The 22,115-nt window shown below is 49.1% G+C and overlaps 1 protein-coding gene across 1 annotated transcript in view; it reads left to right on the top strand.

The window, feature by feature from the left end:
* The window catches only part of FAM184B (family with sequence similarity 184 member B), a 70,964-nt gene that overhangs the window by 16,333 nt on the left and 32,516 nt on the right, over positions 1 to 22,115 (top strand). Inside the window, exons 2-5 of the mRNA XM_036019144.1 lie at positions 14,664 to 15,425; positions 16,198 to 16,333; positions 17,718 to 17,857; positions 18,373 to 18,579. Coding sequence (XP_035875037.1) covers positions 14,664 to 15,425; positions 16,198 to 16,333; positions 17,718 to 17,857; positions 18,373 to 18,579 — 1,245 coding nt within the window. The remainder of the gene's footprint in view (positions 1 to 14,663; positions 15,426 to 16,197; positions 16,334 to 17,717; positions 17,858 to 18,372; positions 18,580 to 22,115) is intronic.

Below are 22,115 nucleotides of genomic sequence, written 5' to 3'. Positions count from 1 at the left end.
AATAAGGCAGGTTCAGGGGGGGTGGGGCAGGGTGACGGGGTGGGGGGCATGATCAGTGTTTGGGGCATGCTGAGTTTGGGACACCCGGTAATGAAGGTGCCGTGAGACATCCAAGCCAAGATGTCAAAGAAGCAGTTGGATGCTTCTGATGACCCAGGACGAGGGAGGCCAGGGTTTGAGCTGTAGATTTCAGGGTAGACGTTATGGATCATCTCAGTCACACATATTTCCAACCTGATTCTAGCATGCGCTGTGGAGGCCACAAAGCTTAAAATTACCTCTCTCAGAATTCCTCATAGCTGCAGTTCTCAATGTTACCCCAGTCATGCTCTCAAATAAGATATTTGTTTGTTGTTTTTATGCGACTTTCTGATGTATAGCAGGTCCCCCAATAATATCATTTTGTTCAGTGTTTCATTTTAAAGTTAATGAGATACCTAGGAACTTAATTCTAGTTTATGTCAATTAGCCTATAATAAAACTGGCTTTATTATAGGTTGTTTCGCTTAAAGTCACAGAACCTGTCGATGATGTTAAGTGAGGATATACTGTATGTACAACATTGCAGAGGACAATGCAATGTACCCCCATTGCCCAGCTTCAGAAATGACCAACGCACGCCAATCTGGCCTCATTTAGACCCCTATCTACTCCCTACCTCTGGATTCTCTTAAAGCAACCCATTAATATTTAAGTGTACAGCTCTGAAAGATGAGCATTTCTACATCATATCCATAAGACCATTATCACACTGAAAAAAAAATTGACAGTACATTCTAGTATCACAAAATATTTGGTCAGCATTTACATTTGATCCATGTTTTCTTCTAGTACTTGTATTCTTTCATAGTTGTGTCTCATAAAATTTCTACAGTTTTCTTTTCAAATCAAGATTCAAATAGGGATTCCTATATTGCAATGGATGGATATGTCTTTTTGGTTTCCCTCCTTTTTTTTAAAGATTTTATTTATTTTTAGAGAGGGAAGGGAGGGAGAGAGAGAGAAACATCAATGTGCGGTTGCTGGGGGTCATGGCCTGCAACCCAGGCATGTGCCCTGACTGGGAATTGAACCTGCGATGCTTTAGTTTGCAGCCCGCACTCAATCCACTGAGCTACGCCAGACAGGGCTTTTTGGTTTCTCTTAATCTTCAGTTTCACATACACACACACACACACACACACACACACACCTATTTTTGTGCTTGTTTAAGAAATTGCGTTATTGCAGAGTTCCTAACAGTCTGGGTTTTGTTGATTGCATCCTACCGATGTCTTTAACGTGTTCCTCTGTCACTTGTGTGTCCTACACATCAGTAATTATGTCTGCAAGACTGACGCCAGTCAGGTTGCTTTTTTTTTTTTTTTGGTAAAGAAACTGCACAGAAAGTCTGAGCTTGCATGAGGAGGAGTGGACTGTCTGATGTTCTCCTTTGGGGATGTTAGCAGTCCTTGATGGTTTCCTGATTCTTTCATTATGTCTCCGTTGCATAGTTAAATACTCCCATACAGAGAGACTCTGCTCCTCACCCGTGTTCAGCCAGTGCAGTCATACTGGGAAAAGCAAAATAAATGCTTGATTGTATTCCTTGGATTACCTACCTTAAAAATTATGGTTCTTTTTCCCTAACACCCTCCAAAGATGACTAATGTAGTTCTTTATTGCAGGAGGATAGCATGATGGATTTAGTGGAATCTGTGGATTTAAACATATTTAATATGTCTCAACCCATTGCCGCTATGAGTCCTACCGAGGAGCCCACATTGACCCATCTTTGGGCTCAGCACCCACCGTGCAGGGAAGACCTCTGTCTACACACCTGGCCCAGCCACCTCGGGGAGCTTTTTTCTCTGCTCATATAATGTGTAAAAAAAAAAATGTACTTACTTACCTAGAGTCTCCTTTTAAGTTTTTAAGTGAGGCTGAGCATCTGTGGGTTTGATTATTGGCTGCTTGCATTTATTTTTCTGTAAACTGTGGGAGTCCCATGCCCATGTTTCTATTGGGCTCTGCAGTCTTCTGGCAAGATTTATACAGGCTTCTGAGGGGTCCCCAGCGGGTGGTGCCTGTGAGGGTCCCCCTCGCTCACTCTGTTCCAGTCCCGCTGGCCTCAGGGCCCTGGCCGTGGCCCAGAACTCTTCGCCAGGTTAGCCTCTCGGCTCCTTCTCACCTTTGCCCAAATCTCTCCATGAAGCCGACCTGAACTGTCCTGTTTTAACGAACGTCACCCTCTTCCACATTCCTGATCTCCCGTCGCTGGTCTACATTTTGTTTTCCGCTTTTCAACATCCATAATGAACTCATTTATTGTATCTATTGTTTATCGTCTATCTCCCTGCTGCTGGAATTCAGTTCCACTGAGGGCAGATATTTCTGTACATTGTGTCTGCTGATACACCTCAAGAAGCTAGAACGGTGCCTGATGCATAGTAAGTGCTCGATGATGACAACCCATTGAATTCATGAACTCCCGTGGAGATGTTGTGCGAGGGTCAGAAATGGTGGTCTTCTGCTCTGGACAGAGGTAGGAGCTGTGGAGGCAGAAGGCGACTCCCACCGTGGGGCAGTAGTCCTGGGGACGGGACCTGAGATTTCCCTGCCTGGAGGGAGGACTTCCACTCACGCTGGTCAAGGCAGGGAGGGCAGATTAGGGCAGAGACCCAGCAGGGATCCACATAGAGGAGAAGCCATCCCCATGCTCAGTCCAGCCTGGGGGGGGCGGGGGGGAACGTGGTGTGGCTACTTGAACCCAGTTCTGCACGGGAAAGCGAGGCCACCTGCCTCAACGCGGAGCTTTGCGGGGCTCAGGGCTCTGTGTTGCAGGAGAAAGAAGTAAAATTTTAGAGTCCGACAATTTTGGGTCCGTGGGCGCTCTCTCTCTCTAGCTGTGTGACCTGTGGCAAATCATTTTTCCTCTTTGTCCCTTGGTTTACTCTTCTGTAAAGGGAGGATAACAATACCTTCCCATTTTATGAATTACTATCCTTATCATTATTAAATAAAATGATGTCAAGCGCCTCCGTTTCACATAGGTTCCATTCCTGGCATAAGGTGAACGCTAAAAACGTTAATTCTGATGATGACTGAGGATGAGGAGGATGGTGATGATGGTGATGATGGTGGTGGTGGTGGTGATAAGGATCTCTGCATGGTTACACAGCCTGTGAGGGCGTGGTGCCAGTAATGATGATACAAGGACCTCGATGTTTCTTGCTCTCGGACAGACCTCTTTACCCCTCTCTCCCGCGTGTATCTCCGCATCGGTGTGTATGGCAGTGGCAGAGACATTCATGATTTCCTGCTCACTGGGTTTTACCGTGTGATGGAGGGCAAGGTCACAGGTCACTCTGTGTTCACATCCTTCCAACCTGCAGACGCAATAGGCTGGAGAGATTCTCTCCTCACTCAGTGAGTAAAGTCCCAGGGAAGATTCAGCTTGGCCTGACTTGCATCTCATACCCACCTTGTGCCACTCACTTTGGAGGGAGGGATGGGATTCTAAGCATCAGCCCCGCCAGGAATGCCTACTCACCCCTGTGGATGGAGAGCCCATCACAGGTAGTATATGGGATATTGCCTCCTGAAAACCTAAATAAAGTAGCCATCATGCTATAGCCAGCCATTATGTCATGTTACACTACCTCATTATTTGTTTTTATATATTTGCCACCCAATGGTAAGCTCCCAGCAAGGACCATAACCTTTGTATCTTTGCATCCCTCTGCCCCTAGCATGGTGCCTGATGCAGGGAAGATCGGATGGAGATTGAATCCATTCCATGAATGGAGATTGTTGAATTGAAACTGGCTGGTTGAATGTGAGCCAGATCAGAGAACAGCATTCTGTAGCTAACGCCCAAGGAGTTAGAAGTGGGATTTCCCGGGAGTCTCGTGGGCTGCAACTCTGGGGTATGTTAAGGCCCTTTATCTTTTTCATGAGGGTCTTTGAGGTTCAGTGGAAGGAACACTGAAAATTAAGAGATAAAGGACCGATCGTGGCTCTTTCACACAAGCTGTGTGGCCATGCAGAAATCAGTAGACTCCTGGGGCCCAAGCTGCCTTATTTACAAAAAGAGGAAGATACGGTCTTGGTGATATCATGCTTCCAATCTTCAAATTCTATGAATATATTCACCTTTCTTTTTGACATTTATGGACTCCTTTTGAAACTCTGTTGCCTTATTTATGAAATGAGGGAGATGTAGTCTTAGTGATATCATGCTTCCAATCTTCAAATTCTATGAATATATTCGCCTTTCTTTTTGACATTTATTGACTCCTTTTGAGCAATGTCACAATTGGGTATCATTTTTTAAAAGGCATTGTGTTATTCTGTGAACAAGTTAGAAATTTGATGGTAACCTTTCGGGTTTAATCTGAAGAGTCAATTTAGGAAAAAAAAAAAAAAGAACACTGGTCTAGAAATCAGGGAACAAGCGCTAGATTCAATTCTGCCCAGTGAGAAGAAGGATATCGCTTAAATTCTCTGAGCCTTGGACACCTCATTTATACATAACTCAGCTGGTGCAAGTTGGGTGAACGGCAACATCTAACTTGAACTTTCTAAGTTACTGGGATGGGAGAAACAGCCTGTTCCCTTTTTGCTCTCAGTAATAGAACCATCTGTGCCTTCATTTGTCACTTGGCAGCCCAGCCTGAAATTGCCTCTCCCAGCCTCCCTTGCAGCTATGGAATTCAGTGCAGGCCATTGGGAGGTGAGAGAGGTGATGTGTATATGCCAGTTCATTCCCAACCTAAATACAAGCTGCTTACCCTGGACGACCTCTCTCTCCTCTTCTTACTGATGGGAATGGCAACAAATGTGGCAGTGGCCTTGGACCCAGATAACAGAAGCTGAAGTCTGAGGGCTGATGAAGGTTGAAGGTGGCAGAGCTGAGTGATCAGAGACCAGAGCCTTCCACCCACTTCTGACCACCACCGGCCTTGAGATGGTTATGAAAAAGAGAAAAATAAATCCACCATATTTAACCCTCTGTGTTTTGAGGAGTCTTTTGTAGTAACTTAGCCTGTACCCTACCAATCACAGAATTAGGTTTTACTTGAGACCCTACCAAGCACAGAATTAGAGTTCCCTTTTACCTAACTGGCAATTCTATTTTCCGTCAATGGTTTGCATGGTGGTAAGACCACAGATGCTAGAGTGAGAATGGAAAGAATCCTGGTTTGCATGCTGTCCAGTCCCGCAACCTCCATCACATTACCCAGCCACTTCTTGACTTGGTTTGTCAATTGATAAAAGTAGACAATAACGAGGCCTACCTGCTGTGGGATTATTATGAGAATCAGAGGAGAGAGGGTGTGTAAATCTATGACCCTGGCACCTGGCACCTTGTAAACTCCCAGGGAGTGTTTCTATTATCAGCGTTGTCAGGGGTACCTCACTGTTATCATCATCATCATCATCATCCTCCTCCTCCTCATCATCATCATCTATGTCCTTTTAAAAGTGGATTGCTGAGCACCCCAGATTGTGGAGACTGTATAAGAATAGCCAGGCATCCTGAATCCAGTGCTCTGGGACCCTCTGCGCCCCTGTAGGACACACAGTGAGGTCACGGCCATGCATGCGTGTGTGACCTAAAGACACCTGCTGCTTTTGCATTTATGCTGCTTGTAATGTCATCCGCAGGCTGACTGAGCGTGGCATTCACTGTGCCCTTGGCTTTGTGAGTTCAGCATCCTCTCAGGGGCCAGAGCGCCTGAACTGAGATCAGGAGCAATGAGGAAAACTGAAATGTTGAATAGAGAATGGTTTATTTTTTATGATTGTCATCCTTACATTTGCTTTTTAATTATTAAAAAAAAAATGCCAGTGACAGGTGTCTAAGGAAGAAGCCTTCAGAGTTATCATTCATGTGAATCATTTTCCCTTTGAATCAAATACAATATTAGATATAGAAAAGTCACATGGTTAGTTGGTTCCTATCATTTGGGGTTTTACAAATATTTTGTATTTTTCCTTTCCTTTGATCATCTTAATTTACCAAGCAATATGTATTTTGTAGAAAACGAGAAAATGCAAAAGAACAAAAAAAGTTAACAATTAAAATCCCCTCTAATCCCACCACCTAAGAATAACTGAGTCTTACGTCGGCGTGTCTCCCAGCTGTCCGGGGGCAGCCCTCGCCCCGCCCCCCAGTGCGCCCCAGCCCAGACTCTCTCCCCAGAGCTTTCGCCCGCACCGCCCCAGTGCACATCCTCGGCGCCCGCGGGGCCTGCCCTGGCTGTGCCCAGAGAGGGGCCGCGAGCCCTGAGCTCTTCGTCATCATTTGTTCTCACGTGCCCCTGACACTCTAACTCACAGGGGACAAACTCTGAAGGCCGCCCGGCCTACCACATCCCAAAATCAGTGATGAGGGATATTAATTGGCATTATAATAAGAAAAAAAAAGCTCAGTGGCCAACTGTTGGAGTAAAACCAGTTAAACAAATGTCTTTATAACAAAGCTGCCTAAACACTCCACAAGCCCATTTGACCTTGACCTCCCTGGTTTACATTCATCCCCTCGGATAATGTCAGTATAGTTGGACCATTGCATTCCCAGGAGAGGATACTTAGTTTTCTCTGAGACATTAAAGGACTTCTTGACTTACTTAGGTCCCACGGCTTGGGAAGGGCTAGACCGGGCCTTGGAAGTCAGGTCCCCGGTCATCGGCCCTGTGCTTCCTCCAGCTGCCCACGGGTCGTTTGTCCTGCATCATGTCTTCTCCTGAATGTCTTGTGTGTGTGCACAAGAGCTTCTTGTTTCTTCTGTGAGGGTCGGGACCAAGTCGTAACCTGCCGTTCTGTTTCCTCCGGGTCTGAAGTTGGTGCTCTGTGAACCTTAGTGGGCTTCCTTGGAAGGGTCAGTGTGGCAGCTGTAGTGGACATCGGTTCTTGCTGACACAGCATCTGTTCTTCTGGTACCAGATTTCCCATCTCCACCCAGACGCTGCTGTTCACCCCACTCCATCCCTCTGTCCATGTGGTTGAGGAAGGTCAACCCCATGATCCTGGACCCCACATGACCTGAAATCAACCAGTCAGTGTATTCCACCCCATGGGCCGCAGGAATTAGCATCAGACCCAGGACCCTGCTCAGGCGAGGAGAGTCAACGTTGAGACTTTTGTCGCAACTGTTCAGAAAAGGCAGCTCTCTTTCCGGGGATACACTAAGCTGCTAAAATGTAATCTTGATGCTTGCTGCCAGTGGTTGCTTTGCCAAAAGCTTGCCGAAGCACAAAGCGGACTCAGAGAAAAGCAAAACCGTGGGATGGAAAGAGATGGTCAAGGTGACACGATTTAAGAGCCGAAGCTGGCACTGGCTCTGGGCTTCTCAGGCACGTGGGCCAGAAAGTTGCTTTTTTTTTCCCCAGCCAATGCATTTGGGTTTCTGTTTCTGTATCTAGAAGAATCCTGATGAATCAATGTGTACATTTTTTTAGGATGTGGTTTCTAACAGATATTCTATGTTTTTACTAAACAAAAAGGATCGGGCCAAGAAATGCTGAATTCCATAACCCTTGGACTTTTGGGTTTTTTTTTAAGCAAACAAGGGACTTTCAGGAGTATCAACTAAATACATCTTCTCCCCTCTAGAACTGGCAGACGTTAAAAGACTGGCTAAGGGAACTCGGCCAAGATAAAGGACAGTGTCACCATGAATGAAAATAGAGGTGACTTTATATGTGACTTTATTATCAGAAGCCACCTGGCAAGCCCCCAGATTCTCACTCCCGGATGTGCTGACAGGAGTTTAAGAGCCATTGGACTTGAATGGAGCGAAAAGAGATCTGAACTGAGTCCAGCACATATTAGGTGCTCACTAAGTGTTTGCTAAAGAGTAACTTCTAAAGAATAGTTTCTGGTTGTATTGCCTGGGATGAATAAAATCACCAAGTTGCATTTTTTTATCAGTTGGATGAGAATAATAATTGCATGCCATGCTCCCGGGGCAGCCCTGCATCATCTCACTTGCACTGAACACATCTGAATGGTGTCTGTCTCCCCGCTGTCACATAAGTTCTTCGTTTGTTTTTGTTTTTTTTTTATCACTCATTCATTCACCCTCTGTTGAATTCTGGGCCAGGAGTTCTGCTAGATGGTGAGGATACAGTGGTGTGTAGCAAACAGTCCCTGCTCATTCATTTCAACAGCCTCTCCCACTAGACCTACTGTGTGCCTGCCAGTTTCCTGGCCCAGTGTTTTCCGTCTGGACACAAAGTTGAGCTGTATCCTGACTCTGTCCTCACAAAGCCAGCAGGTTCTGCAGTGGGGAGTCCCCCTAGACTGTGTCCTACCCTCAGGGACACTGGGGCAAAAGAAGGTTGACGGCCACTGCTGTGGGTGATGAGGAGCCTCGGGGCGGTACTAAGCAGGGTTGTTGTATAGTTGGCCCTTGGATTTGGAGCAGACGCACTAGTAGGCAAGGGATAAAGGGACCCTAAAGTGGAGGAGTCATAGGCAGGGTAGTTGGAGGAAGAGATTCTAGGAAAACGGAGAACAGGCTTCCCCTCAATTTTACGAAAGCCAGCTGCTCCTACTCTTGGCATTCCACAGAGGTTCCCAGGAGAGGCTTGTGAAGGGTGAGTTCAAGAGCTTCCTCCTGAAAGCAGAGTAGCCGGCGCCCAACACGGGGTCGGTGGTCTGTTCTTCCCGGTCTCCTGGACCGAAGCTTCGGGCAGCGTCTTTCATACTTGATTCCCTGTTCCACACCCACGGCAGCAGCGTGACTCTCTGAGGCTCACGCTCCCTGGAGAACCGAGGCCCTCGAAGGAAAAGACAACACCTGTGTCACTGGGCTGCTCAGACCAGAACACACCAACTTCTGTTTCTCGCCAGCCCCCGGGGAGGCTGGACAGATGAACCCAGATCTCCTGGGGAGGCCTCCGGACTGGCCCTTCCGGTCAGAATCTGTGTCTCGGGCTGAAATACTTGTGGATTAACTGATGCAGAACACTTAGATGGTATATCCCTATCCCCCCCAAAACTAGATTTTTTTCTGATTATAATTGAGGTATTTACTCGTCATAGAAAAAAAAATGGAGAATGCAAGAAAGCAAAAAAAAAAAAAAAAAGAAGAAGAAGAATCATCACCCTTCCATTTTACCATCCAACTATAACTCTGGGCACGTTTTGGTGTATTCTTGACCCTCCTCTTTGTTGATATGTCTGTATGATTTTAAAACAGAATTGGAACCATGTTGTATCTTGAATTTTATATTGTTTTTATTTTAACTTAAAGTAACCGACTCCTGAGTTTCTGAGGTCCCTGACGTGGTGGGCTGGCATAGACTCTGTTCTTCTTGGTAGCACAAGTCAGAGACGAAAGATGGGCTGGCCCATGAACTTGACCCATGTGGCCCTTCCGTTTCTGGTATAGAGACTAAATGAGCAACACCATCACCCATACATTGAGGATAGAACTCCCTTCTGCTTAATAAAGACCACATGTCACCAGAGCACAGAAATTCAGCCCCCACTGGGAAGGCAGTTTGCAAAGATGAGCAGAGTATCATAAATGGATCTTTGGGTTTTGTTCAAGTGTTGCTTGGACAAGAATATTTAGCTTGAAACATACTGTTTATCTGAGGATTATGCAGAAGATACAATAAATGGATTGAAAAATGTTTAAAGAGATCCCTCCCCCACCCCCAGGGAACAGTGGAGAAAGCAAAAATTCATAATATGGGCATTCAATATATTTACCTTTCACGCTGCGGGGTTTGCCTTGTAAAGCTGCTCTGTGAGCTGGGAAGAGACAGTAACAGCCCTCGTTATTCTGTCATTGATACGGAACAAACGGATATGCGTGTCTACAGAGACCTGTCCACAAAGCCTGCTTTCACAATTTAAATTTGTAAAATCACAATCTAAACAGGTAGACCTGAAGAGTGGCTGTTTCTGCGTTTGAGTTCACACAATTTTGTTTGCATGCATGCCTGCAAGTTTTGATGCTCCTACCTGGATTTCTCCTCTGTCAAAATATTTCCTGTGAGAGGTGTTAAGATTTCTTTCTACTGGCTTTATTCAGAGAAGAAGCATCATTCACGCATATGCATATCTGCTGACCAGGCTGGCTGACCGAGGAAGCTATCCCTAGCGTTCGCTTTCCAAAAAGCTGTAAGCAAGTCATCAAGATTTGAAAGACAGACAGGATGATCCCTTTCCTGGTCCCACATCTTAGGCAGCTAGTGCAACTCCCTGGAAGGCAGGCAGGCAGGCCAGTTTGCATGTGAGTGTTTGCCTGGGCTGGTGAGAGCAGCGGCGGGAATGAAGAGCCTTTGGGAGAGACTGCCCTTACCTTTCAGCTAAGCCTCCCTCTAAATCGGTTTGGGAGACAGCTGGGCTTCAATTGCTCAGAAGCAGATGCCTCACAGCACAATGCCTGGTGCAGCGAGGTGCCTAGCAACAGCTCTCTGATGCATAAGGGTGAGATTGTAATTAGCGTCTTGCACTCCATCTAGAAATCCATTCTCTGGAGCCCAGGAGTGCCCAGCCTTGTTTGGGACCAGTTCCGAGCCATTTCCATAAAGGAAGGGACAGCAACGGCATGCCCTTCTCACTTCCTGGGCATTTCCACACCCAAAATCAGGGCTCTGACTATCCCTGAGTGCACTGGGAAGCCATCAGAAGGTTTTGAGCAGTGAAGGGACATCATCTGACTGACTTGAAGCAGACTCTGGGTGGCAAGACAGAAACGAGGATTAAGAGGCCATTGTGGTCCATGTGAGAGGTGCCCATGACCTGGGCTAAGGGGAACATGGAATGATGAGGAGTGGAGAGATTGGGGATGGGCTTTTGGGGTGACTGTGGGATGTGAGAGACAGGGTGACTCCACTAAACTTTTATTTTCCATTTTCTTATGGTGCTAAAATATAAATAACAAAGTCTACCATCTTAAGCATATAGTTCTGTTATGCAATCGTTGCCACCACCTCTAGAAGTTTTTCATCTGTCTGAACCCAAACACAGTGCCCTTTAAACAATACTCCCTGTCCCCTCCGCCCTCCGGGCCCTGGCAACCACCATTCTCCTGTCTGGCTCCATGAATTTTCCTGCCTTAGGAGCCTCATATACGTGGAATTATATGGCATTTGTCTATTTGCAACTGGCTTCTTTCACTTAGCATAATGTCTTCAAGGTGCATCCATGCTGTGCCATGTGACAAGCTTCCTTTTTAAGGCGGAATAATATTCCTTCATATGGGTATATATTACATTTAGTTTATGCATTCATTTGTTGATGGACACTTGGGTTGTTTCCACCCTTTTGGCCAGCGGGAATAACACTATGAGAGTATCCCTTCTTTCAGTTGTTTTGGAACCAAAAATTCAGGAAGTGGAATCACTGGGTTATTGGTAAATCCATGGTTATGTCTTTAAGGAACCACGTGTCACTTTCACAGCAGCTGCACCATTTCACATTCCCAACCAGCGGTGCCCAGGGCTCTAATATCTCTACATCCTCACCAGTACTTCTTTCCTGATTATTTTATGCAATAGCCATCCAAATGGACGTGAAGTGGTAACTCGCTGTAGTTTTGATTTGCATTTCCCTAATGATGAGTGATGCTGAGCATCTTTTCCTGTGCTTGTTGGTCCACTCTGAAATTTGATCTAAGCAACTGGAAGAAGTACGTTGCCATGCAGTGAGATGGGAAATACTGTAGGAAGAGCAGATTTTGAAAAGAAAAAAACAACAACAGAATAACAGTTGACACGCATGTTAGATATCCAAGTGGAGATTTTGGTAAACCATAGGAGTTTGATGTTCAGGTGACAGGTATAGCTGGAGTCATGAGCACACAAAGCATGCGGAAAATCCAGAGATTGGACAAGACCCCTGGGGAATGTTTGTAGAGAAGAGAAGCAGTCTGATGCCTAAACTCTGGGCACTCCTATCTGGAGGAAGAGAGAGGAGGAGGAACTACCCCAGGAGATAAGAAGGAATGTTTGGTAATCAGTAGGAGGGTGTTATGTCCTGGGAGTCGAGAGAAGACAGTGTTTCAGGGAGAAGGAAGTGATTTCTTATGTCAAATGCTGCTGAAAAGGGGAGCAGATGAAGAGTGAGAAGGAGCTATTGTTTTCGCAGCAAGGAGGTGAGGAGGTGATGGGTGAAGCAGGGAGGAGCTGTTTTGGCGGATTATTGAGTTGGCTTGAAAGCCTGATTGGGAAGTGTTCAGGAGAGAAGGGGAGGCGAGGGAACTAGTGACGATGGCTATAAACAAAGTGTTTGAGGAGTTTGCTCAAAAGGGTTACAGAAAAATGGGGGCATGGGACCAAAAGAAGGATTTTTGTTAATGATAATGTTACAGAACATCTCTGTGTGTTGGTGGGAGTGATCCGGTAATGATGATGCAGGAAGCAAGGGGGAGAATCACTGAGCAGTATGATCTTTCTACCACCTGCCTGTCTTTGCGCCCCTGCAGACTTCTGGCAGAGCAACGCAAATACCTTTAATGGTACTAATTGGCTTCCTTCTCTCTCTCTCTCACTCTCTCTCTCACTCTCTCTCTCTCTCTCTCATAATGTATATTACTCACTCAGTGTTATATACTCTGGGTACTCAACACATATTATTTGTTTGTTTTTCTGACCCATTTCACTCCTGACCCCTGCTGCCAGACTTGATGGGAAGTTTCCTCAGTATCTGGTGCTCAGAATCCATTAATTACAGCTTGGTTAAGCCTGCAATACTCAGCCCCTAAGACTTTAAAAGGCCCTCGGCTGAAATTTTCTCTGAAATCAAACCAGTGTATTTCTAAACCCCTCAGGAAGACTTAGTGACTCGCTCAGTATTCCTCCTCGCTGCTGAATTATCCATGTCCCCTGATGGATGCTGAAGTCAACCTCCTCCTGAGAAGGTGGATTTATAGACCAGTCAGGGCCCCTTGCTTTGATGTTTCAGTTTAGTAGGTGGTGAGTAAAAGAAAGCAAAGAGGTGGCAGGAGAAGGGTTGCCAGGTAACCTGTGGGTCAGCAAACCCGGAAAAGGGTGGGTCTGCTCAAAATCTGCTCAAAAACTTCAGACGTGGTGTTTCCAAGAACAAGGGATGCTGCCTTTTGAGGGGATAATGTGAGAAGAGAGAAGGAAGATACATTTAGTAAGTTCTTTTTTTTTTAATCGTTGTTCAAATACAGTTTTCTCCCTTTTACTCCCAATCCAGCATTTAGTAAGTTCTTACCACGTAGAGTACCATGATGTAATGAGTACCTACTGTGTATGAGTACCTATTATGTAATGAGTACCTACTATGTGTGAGTACCTACTGTGTATGGTATCTAGATGTGGGAAGCTGCTCTGTGTGACGTGGGCTCAGCTCCCACTCAGAGATGCACAGGACCCATGCCCACGGATAGGTTCTCCCGTGGGGAATCATGCCTGAAATGTACCTAGGCCACTATGAGTCTTGCTTTTTGCTAAGACTCCCTCACCCTGAATTGAGGACATTTAATGCAAAGCAACTTCCTAAAAACCATGCTAAACCTTCCAAGGTTGAGTGTAACTGGTCCAACTACTTTTGCCTTTTCATTTGCAAACATCCCTCTTCTGTGATGTGACTACCAGCATCCTCTCCTTTGTTTTCTGTATAAGGTAACCACCTAAAGCAAGCCTGTGCATAATTAATGAGGACCTTCTTGTAATGTTCCCAGTAAGACAATAAAGGCTCATTGGAGCCTGGGCCAAGGCTTTTGCTCCCCTTGAGAGAAAAGCCAGGCTGTCCCTTTTCCTCCACAGGACTCAGTAGCCTGTGTGAATTTGTCTCAGATTTCATCTATAATGACGTGGACCCCATGAGCCAGGGTCTGCATCATGTACTATGTAATGAGCACCTACTGTGTATGAGTACCTACCATGTAATGAGCACCTACGGTGTGTGAGTACCTACTGTGTATGGTATCTACTATGTATGGGCTCCTCCATGCTCCTGCCTTCCTTCATTCTCTTCTCCACACAGTAGCAATGCATCCCTGTCTCGTATCAGAAGTTACGGAGACGTACTCTGTCTTTCCCCATGGAGTACAGTGTTAGCTGTGGGCTTTTCATAGATTCCCTCTATTAGGTTGAGGAAGTCCCCTTCTATTTCCAGTCTGGTGAGTGGTTTTTATCATGAAAGGGTGTTGGATTTTGTCAAATGCTTGTCCCGTGTCTACGGAGACCATCATGGGGCTTTTATCCTTTGTTCTAGTCTTCTGTCCTTTGTTCTCCTCCTGCAGTGCATTACAGGGAGTGATTTTCAGATGTTGAATCAACTCCACAGTTTCCCACTTGGTCATGGTGTGTAATTCAGCAATAGCTGAACTCCATTTGCTAGAGCTCTGCATCCCAACCTGTTCTTTTTGAACAAATCAGAGCTGTAAACCCCTCGCTGGGTTCCCATGGCACCTTGCAGAGGTCCCCTGGGGAACGCTGCCACAGACGCCCCCTGGGGGCCTTTATGCGATCTCCCCCTTTCCTCGCTTCCACACTGTGCTGCTTCCCCGTTCCCTTACTGGTTCCTCCTGGGACCATCCCTAATAAATCACTTCCACACAAGCCCTCTCTGCAGGTGCCCCTCGTGGGGGTCGGCCTGAGTGGCCACCACTGAGGAGGAGTGTCTGTGGTCACATGGTCCCTCCCACATGCCTGCACCCCTCACACTCACTGTGGCTTTTCCTGCAGGTGATTTATTCCCTGAACACCCGCCAGGACGAGGCCGAGGCCAGCATGGAGGCGCTGCGGGAGGCCCACCAGGAGGAGCTCTGGAACGCAGTGGCGGAGACCAAGGCGAGGTTTCTGCAGGAGCAGGGACAGGGCCGTGCGGAGGAGGAGGAGGCCCTGCTCCAGCGCATTCAGGCCCTGGAGAGCGCGCTGGAGCTGCAGAAGAGACTGACGCAGGAGGCCCTGGCCCAGTCGGCCAGCTGCAGGCTGGAGACCAAGGAGAGGGAGCTGAGGGTGGAGGCGGAGCATGCCGAGCGGGTCCTCACCCTCTCCAAGGAGATGCTGGAGCTCAAGGCTGACTACGAGAAGAGGCTCCGGCACCTGATGGGCCACGAGGCGCCCCAGTGGGGCCGGCTGTCCCAGGAGAGCCCTGACCCGAAGGCGGAGCCGAGCGCCGGCCCCGAGATGCGAGAGGTCCTGCTGGAGGTGGAGCGGCTGCGAGTGGAGAACCAGCAGCTGAGCAAGGACTACGCCCAGAAGGCCGAGGAGCTGCAGGCCAGCTACGAGCGAGAGAACGAGGCCATCCGGCAGGCCATGCAGCAGTCGGTGAGCGAGGCCCTGTGGCAGTGGCAGGAGAAGGAGACCGACCTCCGCAAGAACTTCCAGGTCCAGGAGTCGGCCCTGCAGGCCCAGGTCCGGAAGCTGGAAGGGGACCTGGAGCACAGAGGCCGCAAGATAAGCGACCTGAAGAAGTACGCCCAGAAGCTGAAGGAAAGGATTCAGGTAACGCAGGATCCCTCCCTACCTAATCCACTGGATAAGCACAACCCCTAATTTTGAACACGGGCTACGTGTCAGGCACTGTGCAAAGCACTTGACTTCTACCAAAGTGAGCTTTATTATCGCCGTCGAGTTAAACCACATTTATTCAGCGTGTCGTTATTGGACGTCTACCGTGAGCCAGGCCAGGGCTAGGGGCAGGAGACACTTGGTGAGCAGATCTTGGTCTCTGACCTCAGAGAGCTCAGACTTCCCGTTTACAGACGGGAAGACAAGAGCGAATTGGAGAGGCGTGGGGACTGGCCTAGCGGGGCACACTGCTGGTAAGTTTGCGCACTCAGGTCAGCCTCATTCTAGAGACTCTGCTCATTCCGTGACAACTCGCCTGTCCTGAAAGACCTCGGGGTGCTGCATTCGTGGAGAGCCAGACCGCCACGTCGGTTTGTGAGCCCCACGGACTTCCAGAGCCCCATCCCTAGAAGTAGCTGTGGATGATGCTCCTAAGACTCCCTGAGCATCCTTTTCTATCCCAGGGATTTTATCTCATTTGATCCTCCCCACAGAAGGGTTCCGTCACTTCCCGAAGGGCGTACAGCCAATCAGAGGATGAGTATAGGGAATGTGATGAACCCTGAGCCACTGAATTGCAGAGACTTAAGGGCTTGTGCTGGGCACTTCCCCACCGTTCCGACCTGATGGTAGTTCTGTGAACAGAGGGTGTCTCTGCCCAGAACTGGAACCGGAGACACGAGACCCTGTCTGTCTGTCTGTGTAGGACCTGGATGTGCAGCTCAAGGAGGCTCGGCAGGAGAACTCGGAGTTGAAGAGCACTGCAAAAAAACTCGGGGAGAAGCTGGCCGTGGCCAAGGACAGGCTGATGCTGCAGGAGTGTCACGTGACCCCGAAAACCGGTGAGATGCCCTTGAACAATTTCCTTACGGACGGAAGGTTAGTCGCCAGGTGGGAGGCCATTGGGGCAGCAGAGCGGAGGGGCAGGGCTGTTTGGTCCGACCCACCCAGCGGCCCAGTCTGGTCCATGGCGCACACAGTGGGGCAGGCCAACACCTGGCGCTGCTACAGGCTGGATATCTAGAAGGCGTGAGGGAGAAGGACCCCTTTGTCCCAGATGTTTCCCCACCGGGGGCCACCGTAGTGCCCAAAGCCCTCAGCACTGGCCTCTGTCCCACACTTAGGTAACACCTCGTACTTTTTAAATATTTAACTTACTGAGATAACACTGGTTAATAACATTACCTAAATGTCAATTGTACAACTTAATGAATGCGTCTGTATACTCGTTCTGTTGTGTGCTCCCCACCTGGAGTCTAGTTTTCTTCTGTCACCATATATTTGACCCCCTTGCCCTCTTTGTCCTCCCCCAGCCCCTTCCCCTCTGATAACCACCGTGCACTTTATATTTCAACGTTATTGCACACAGTGCTGTGACAGTAGGGTCTTCCAATACCTTTGTGAGATTGGTGGTGTCGGTATCACAGCGTACAGATGAGGAAATCAGTCTGAGAAAGGCTCAATGGCTAGGTCAAGGCCAACCAGCCTGGTTGCGGATGGAGCTGGTGTTGGTGTCTAAGAATACCTGACCCCAAAGTGCCTCCCACTAGGCTCCCTCGTCAGAAAGTTCTTGACCACCTACAGTGGGACCAGCTTGACACTGGGAGAGAGAGCGAAGGCACGCAGCCTGGGCTCTGCCTCCAGGAAGCATCTAGCATGGTTACAGTACAGCCCCCAGCGGGCTTTGGTGTCCCGGACGGGGCCTGGCAGCAGGAGAGTGAGTGTCAGGTAGAGGAGGAGGCACCGAGGGCTGGAAAGGTACAGAGGAGCAGAGGTCTGGATTGGAACAGAGGTGTGTAGAGGGTCAGAGCAGCGGGCTCAGAGGTAGGGAATGGGGACCTCGGGGAATATGGGGAGAAAGGGAGCAATTTTGGTAATATTTATTTTTGCCTTATCTTTTCAATTCCCTTCACTTTAAACCCTTTGAATGTACACATCTCCAGGAACATGCTCAATTTTTTTTTAACCTGTGGAAAACACAATCACAAAATTAGAGGTGAGCCGTTTAAGAAGGGAGAGCCCTCTTTGAACTCAGCGTGCTGCTTGAGCAAAGATGACAATCACAGCCTTGACCGTGCCTTAGGCCCAGGAGGCCACAGAGCAGGGATACACAGGGGAGTGGTGGGCAAAATCATTCAAAGCAGAATGGGGACCTGGTTGCAGAAGCCCTCAGGCTGAGGGCAAGGCCAAGGGCACTCCCAGTGAAGTTGACACTTTTGCTTACAGATGACACGAAGACAGAGCGAATTGCAGAGAATGAAGTCTTAGGGAAAGCCAATGACTTGGAATCCCGCAGTCCCCGCACTCAGCAGGATCAGAAGTTCCCCAAGGAATGTCCGTGCACGAAAGGAGGCACGGATGCACAGGTAGTGTGTGACCCAGCCCTGGGGGCAGGGAAGGCTCAGCAGGCTTCGCTGCAGTGCGCGCGGTTGGGGTAGAGCTCCACCTGCAACCACAGTGGCTTCACCTGGAAGCAGCAGGTGCCGCGGCTCCGGGGGTGGGTGCGTGGGGCTGAGCTCCAGCTGACTTCCCGCCAGCTTCCTGTCATTTGAAACTGGGAGGCTGAGAATGTAGCAGAATTCTCCCAGCTCCTTCTCTTTGACTCCCAGCAAGCTGGAAATTTGCTTAGGATTCCCCCCAGACGTTCCCTGCCAAAACTAAGAAAGCATTCTTTAGAAACCACTACCGTATCTGATCCTGTGGCAACAGACACGCTATTCCAAAGGGCCCTTTTCCGATGCGCGTTAAGTCAAGCCTCCGACAAATATCAAATACACAGTCTCATAAACTTTACTGCGCCTTGTGAAACAGGCTGTAAACCAGCATGTAAACAATAAAGGTTGCACGGAGGAGAAACGGTCGTTCCCTGCTCTTTTTATAGGCCAAGAAAGAGGCGCGCGTGGAGACGGAACACATAAAGCAACAGTACGAAGAGGACCTTCGTAAAATCAAACGCCAGACGGACGAGGAGAAGAAACACCTCAAAGAGCAGCTGGTGAAGCGCCTGGAAGACCTGGTGAAGACGCACACGGCGGAAATCAAGTCGGTCCGCTCGTCGGTGGAGGCGGAGAGGAGGCGGCTGCGGACGGTGAGATCCGCGCCTGCGCCCCTCCGCGTCCTGTTCTCCCCCCTCCCGTCTTCCCTCTCTCTCCTTTCCTCCCTCAAACCCTTGCTGAGCTCCTCGCGTGCACAGGGGCAAGCTAGTTCTCTGTCCAAAGGGAGTTCAGGGTCTTTGGAGGAGAGGGGGACACCCTCAGACCATGGGCTGGGGTCTCGGACAGGGGGCGGAACTGTGGCATCTGAGCACCAACCTTAGGAACATGCACCCGCACTCAGCACAGTTGGAGAGAGAGAGCGTGGAGCCGTCACTCGGGCCTGGCCGACTGCCTGGACTCAGATCCCAGCTCCCCCCGCCTGCAGCTCTGTGTCCACGGCACTTATCTACCCTGGGCCCTCAGAGAGAGCCTGCACGAGCCTCAGTTCCTCGGGCATGAAACAGGATGATAACAGCAGCTCTCTGCGTAGCTGCGGGGATTAAATGAGGTGATCCGGGTGAAAAAAGCAAAGCATGTAATAGCGCCTGGGGCTTTCTAAGCACTGCGTAGAGGCAGGTAGTCAGCCAGCCGCCTGGGGGGAGTGTGGGGGAAGATGTTCAGCCTCCGGGTACTGTTCCGACCTCTCACTGAGGCGGGGGCTCTCTGCTCAGGGGGAGTACAGAGCCTCATCTGTCCTGTTTGCCGGGGAAAGCCAGTAACATATGTGAATGTTTCAGGAAAACAGCGAAGTGTAAATATTATGGTGAACATAGGTGATGCTTGAATCACAACCCTTCCCCCCTTATTCATGAGGGATACATCCCAAGACCCCCCAGGGGATGCCTGGGGACGTGGATAGTCCTGGGCCCCAGATGCACTGTTTTTTCCTGTGCGCACAGGCCAATGATAAGGTTCAGTTGATAACATGAGGCATGGTAAGGGATTAACAATACTAACTAATGATATCATAGCACGGTTATCACACTATACTGTAATGGAAGTTATGTGAATGGCTTCGGGGCCATTATTAAGTAAAATAAGCGTCACCTGAACACAAGCCCTGCGACACCGTGAGGGTGGATCTCCTACCCCAGACGGCTACCGGGGGACTAGCGGGCAGGGAGCGTGCACAGTGTGGAGACGCTGGACAAAGGGGTGGTGGGTGGTTCATGTCCCAGCAGAGCAGAACGGGGTGGTGGGGATTTCCTTATGCCACCCAGAAAGACGCACAACTTAAAACTGGAATGGCTTATTTCTGAGCGTTTTTGTGTAGTGTTTCTGGAATGCAGTTGACCGTGGGTGACAGACACCCCGGAGAGCAAAACTGCAGATAACGGGGAGCCACGTCTTACAGGAAAGCCTCTTTGTAACCCAAGGGCCCACATCCTCAGCTCTGAGTGTCCCTGGGAGAGAATCATATGTCACGTGGCCCCGCAGTGTTGTGTGACGGCTGAGAGTGGTAGGTGCTCCATACACGTGTGTTGGGTAAATAAACGAACTCATGAAAGACCCAGGCCAGTCCTGGGTCCACGTCCTGGCTCTCCCACCAGCTGCATGACCAGGGACAGGTCACTGAACCTCCCTGAAACCTGGCTCTGAAATAAGGATACATGCTTTGAGGGCTTATTATGTGGACTGTGTATAGTATTATCTATAAACTCTTAGCCCAGTGCATGGGATGCAGTAAAAGTTCCATTAAACAGCGGCTGTGATTAGTTACCATGTGCATTGCATGACATCATGTCCGATAATATTTTTTTAGTACCCAGTACACTTGATACTTATAAAGCACTTTATTCTTAGGAGCACATTTCATCCTCCCAGCAATATTCTAAAGAATGGGCATTCATGTTGCCATGTTAGAGGTGAGAAGAAGGTTCTGTGTCAACTCCCATGGACAGTGAGGGGCGGAGGCAGCGTGACATCTGCACAGCCTGGCTGCAGGCCCCTGGTCTCCCGCCCGTGTGCCGAGTGGGAAGCAGCTGGACTGAAAGCATCCTTCTCCCCGTGAGCTGTGGCTGGTCGCACAAATCCAGTCCCCAGACTCCAGCTGCACAATCTTTCCATCCCGAGCCACAGTCGGTGGGAGGTTCAGTAGCTCTCCCAGAGCGGCAGGTTGCCCTGGTAACCTGTCAGCCAAGCCTGCCTTGGTGCAGAAATCCCACTTCAGCTTTGATCGGGGGGGGGGGCATGAGTCCACTTGGGGAATGAATCATGTGGAAATACATTGTGTTTCCTCCTGGGTTTGGGGGTGGCAGCCGTGTGGTTGGTTTGTTACTTTTTGGTGATTTCTATAAACTGAAGATATAAATTATATAAATCAGGCCCTTGAAGAGGCCCCAAATCTAGGGTCATGGGCTTAAAAATAGACAACACGTTCCCCTCTGGAGTTCAGAGGGCACTCTTCCTTTGAGTGCTTTGCTGCAGGTATACTGTGTACCTACATGCTACCTTACCCTGAAGAAGACACTACGGGGGATGGGCTGGAGCTGACCCAGGGGGCCTGTCTGGGCTCCCTGTCCACAGAATTAGATGCTGTTATCACATAACCTTGACTGACAGAGCAGGCTACACACATTACAGTAAGCACTTGCCTACACAGATTCCTAGGGAGAGCGTGGGAAAGTTGACTGAGTCCGCCCTGAGCTGTGCTCATACTGCTGCATCCCCGTCTCACCTGTATCACTTAGGACTCTGGGTGGCAGGCATCACACACCCACCCTGGGCAGGTGAGGCAGGAAAGGAATTTAGTGACGAGTAATAATGAGTGGTTTTCTGGAAGACCAGGGACCTGGGCAGCGAGCGACCCTGCCGGGAATGTCCCAAATCTACTGCAAGACTGATGGGGACACCCTGCTGCCCCCTCTGAGCCCAGACCTGCCGTTTTCACGGCTGACACCACCAATACCCTGCCCTGGACATGGCCTGGAGAACCACGCTGTCTCGTATGGTAGCCACGAGACGCACGTGGCTATTTACGATCGAATTAATCACAATTAAAATGTAAAATTCAGTGTCTCCGGGGAGCTAGCCGCATTTCAAGCGCTCACAGCCGTGTGTTGCTAGAGATTCACGTGTTGGGCCATGGTGCTGCGAGATTTCTCCTAATTAGCTGCAGTAGGTCTAGAACATTTCCAGCGTCGCGGATTTCCACTGGTCAGTGCTGCTGTGGCATGACCTGTCCTGCTGCGCCGGAAACTGCAGTTGCCAGATCTGCCTGCCTCCCACTTGCACGTATCCATGGCTGATTCAAAATCTGGGATGGGAGTGCACAGGCGGTGGAGCCTCAGTCACACGCCCAGGCCTAGCTGCAAGGGAGTCTGGGAAAGTAGGTCTGGTGCTTTCAGGTTCTGAAAGAGCCTCTTTCAGGTCGAAAGAGGACTCGGATGTATTAGAGGGAGGATTTCCCAAACAGTTAGGATCAGATGCTAGGAAGCCAAATGGAAGGACAACTTTCCACTCCATCATCCGATCCTTATCTCAGCCCTGTAGGCGGGGGTTTCCCTGTTTCGCAGAGGAGGAGCCTGGGAGGTGAAGTCACTTGAGGGTCACACAGCTAAGAGAGGACACAGGTGGATGTGAACCGGGC

This window comes from Phyllostomus discolor, chromosome 1 (assembly GCF_004126475.2).
Source record: "Phyllostomus discolor isolate MPI-MPIP mPhyDis1 chromosome 1, mPhyDis1.pri.v3, whole genome shotgun sequence".
Classification (NCBI taxonomy): domain Eukaryota; kingdom Metazoa; phylum Chordata; class Mammalia; order Chiroptera; family Phyllostomidae; genus Phyllostomus; species Phyllostomus discolor.
This window is presented reverse-complemented; position numbering and strand designations above follow the sequence as displayed.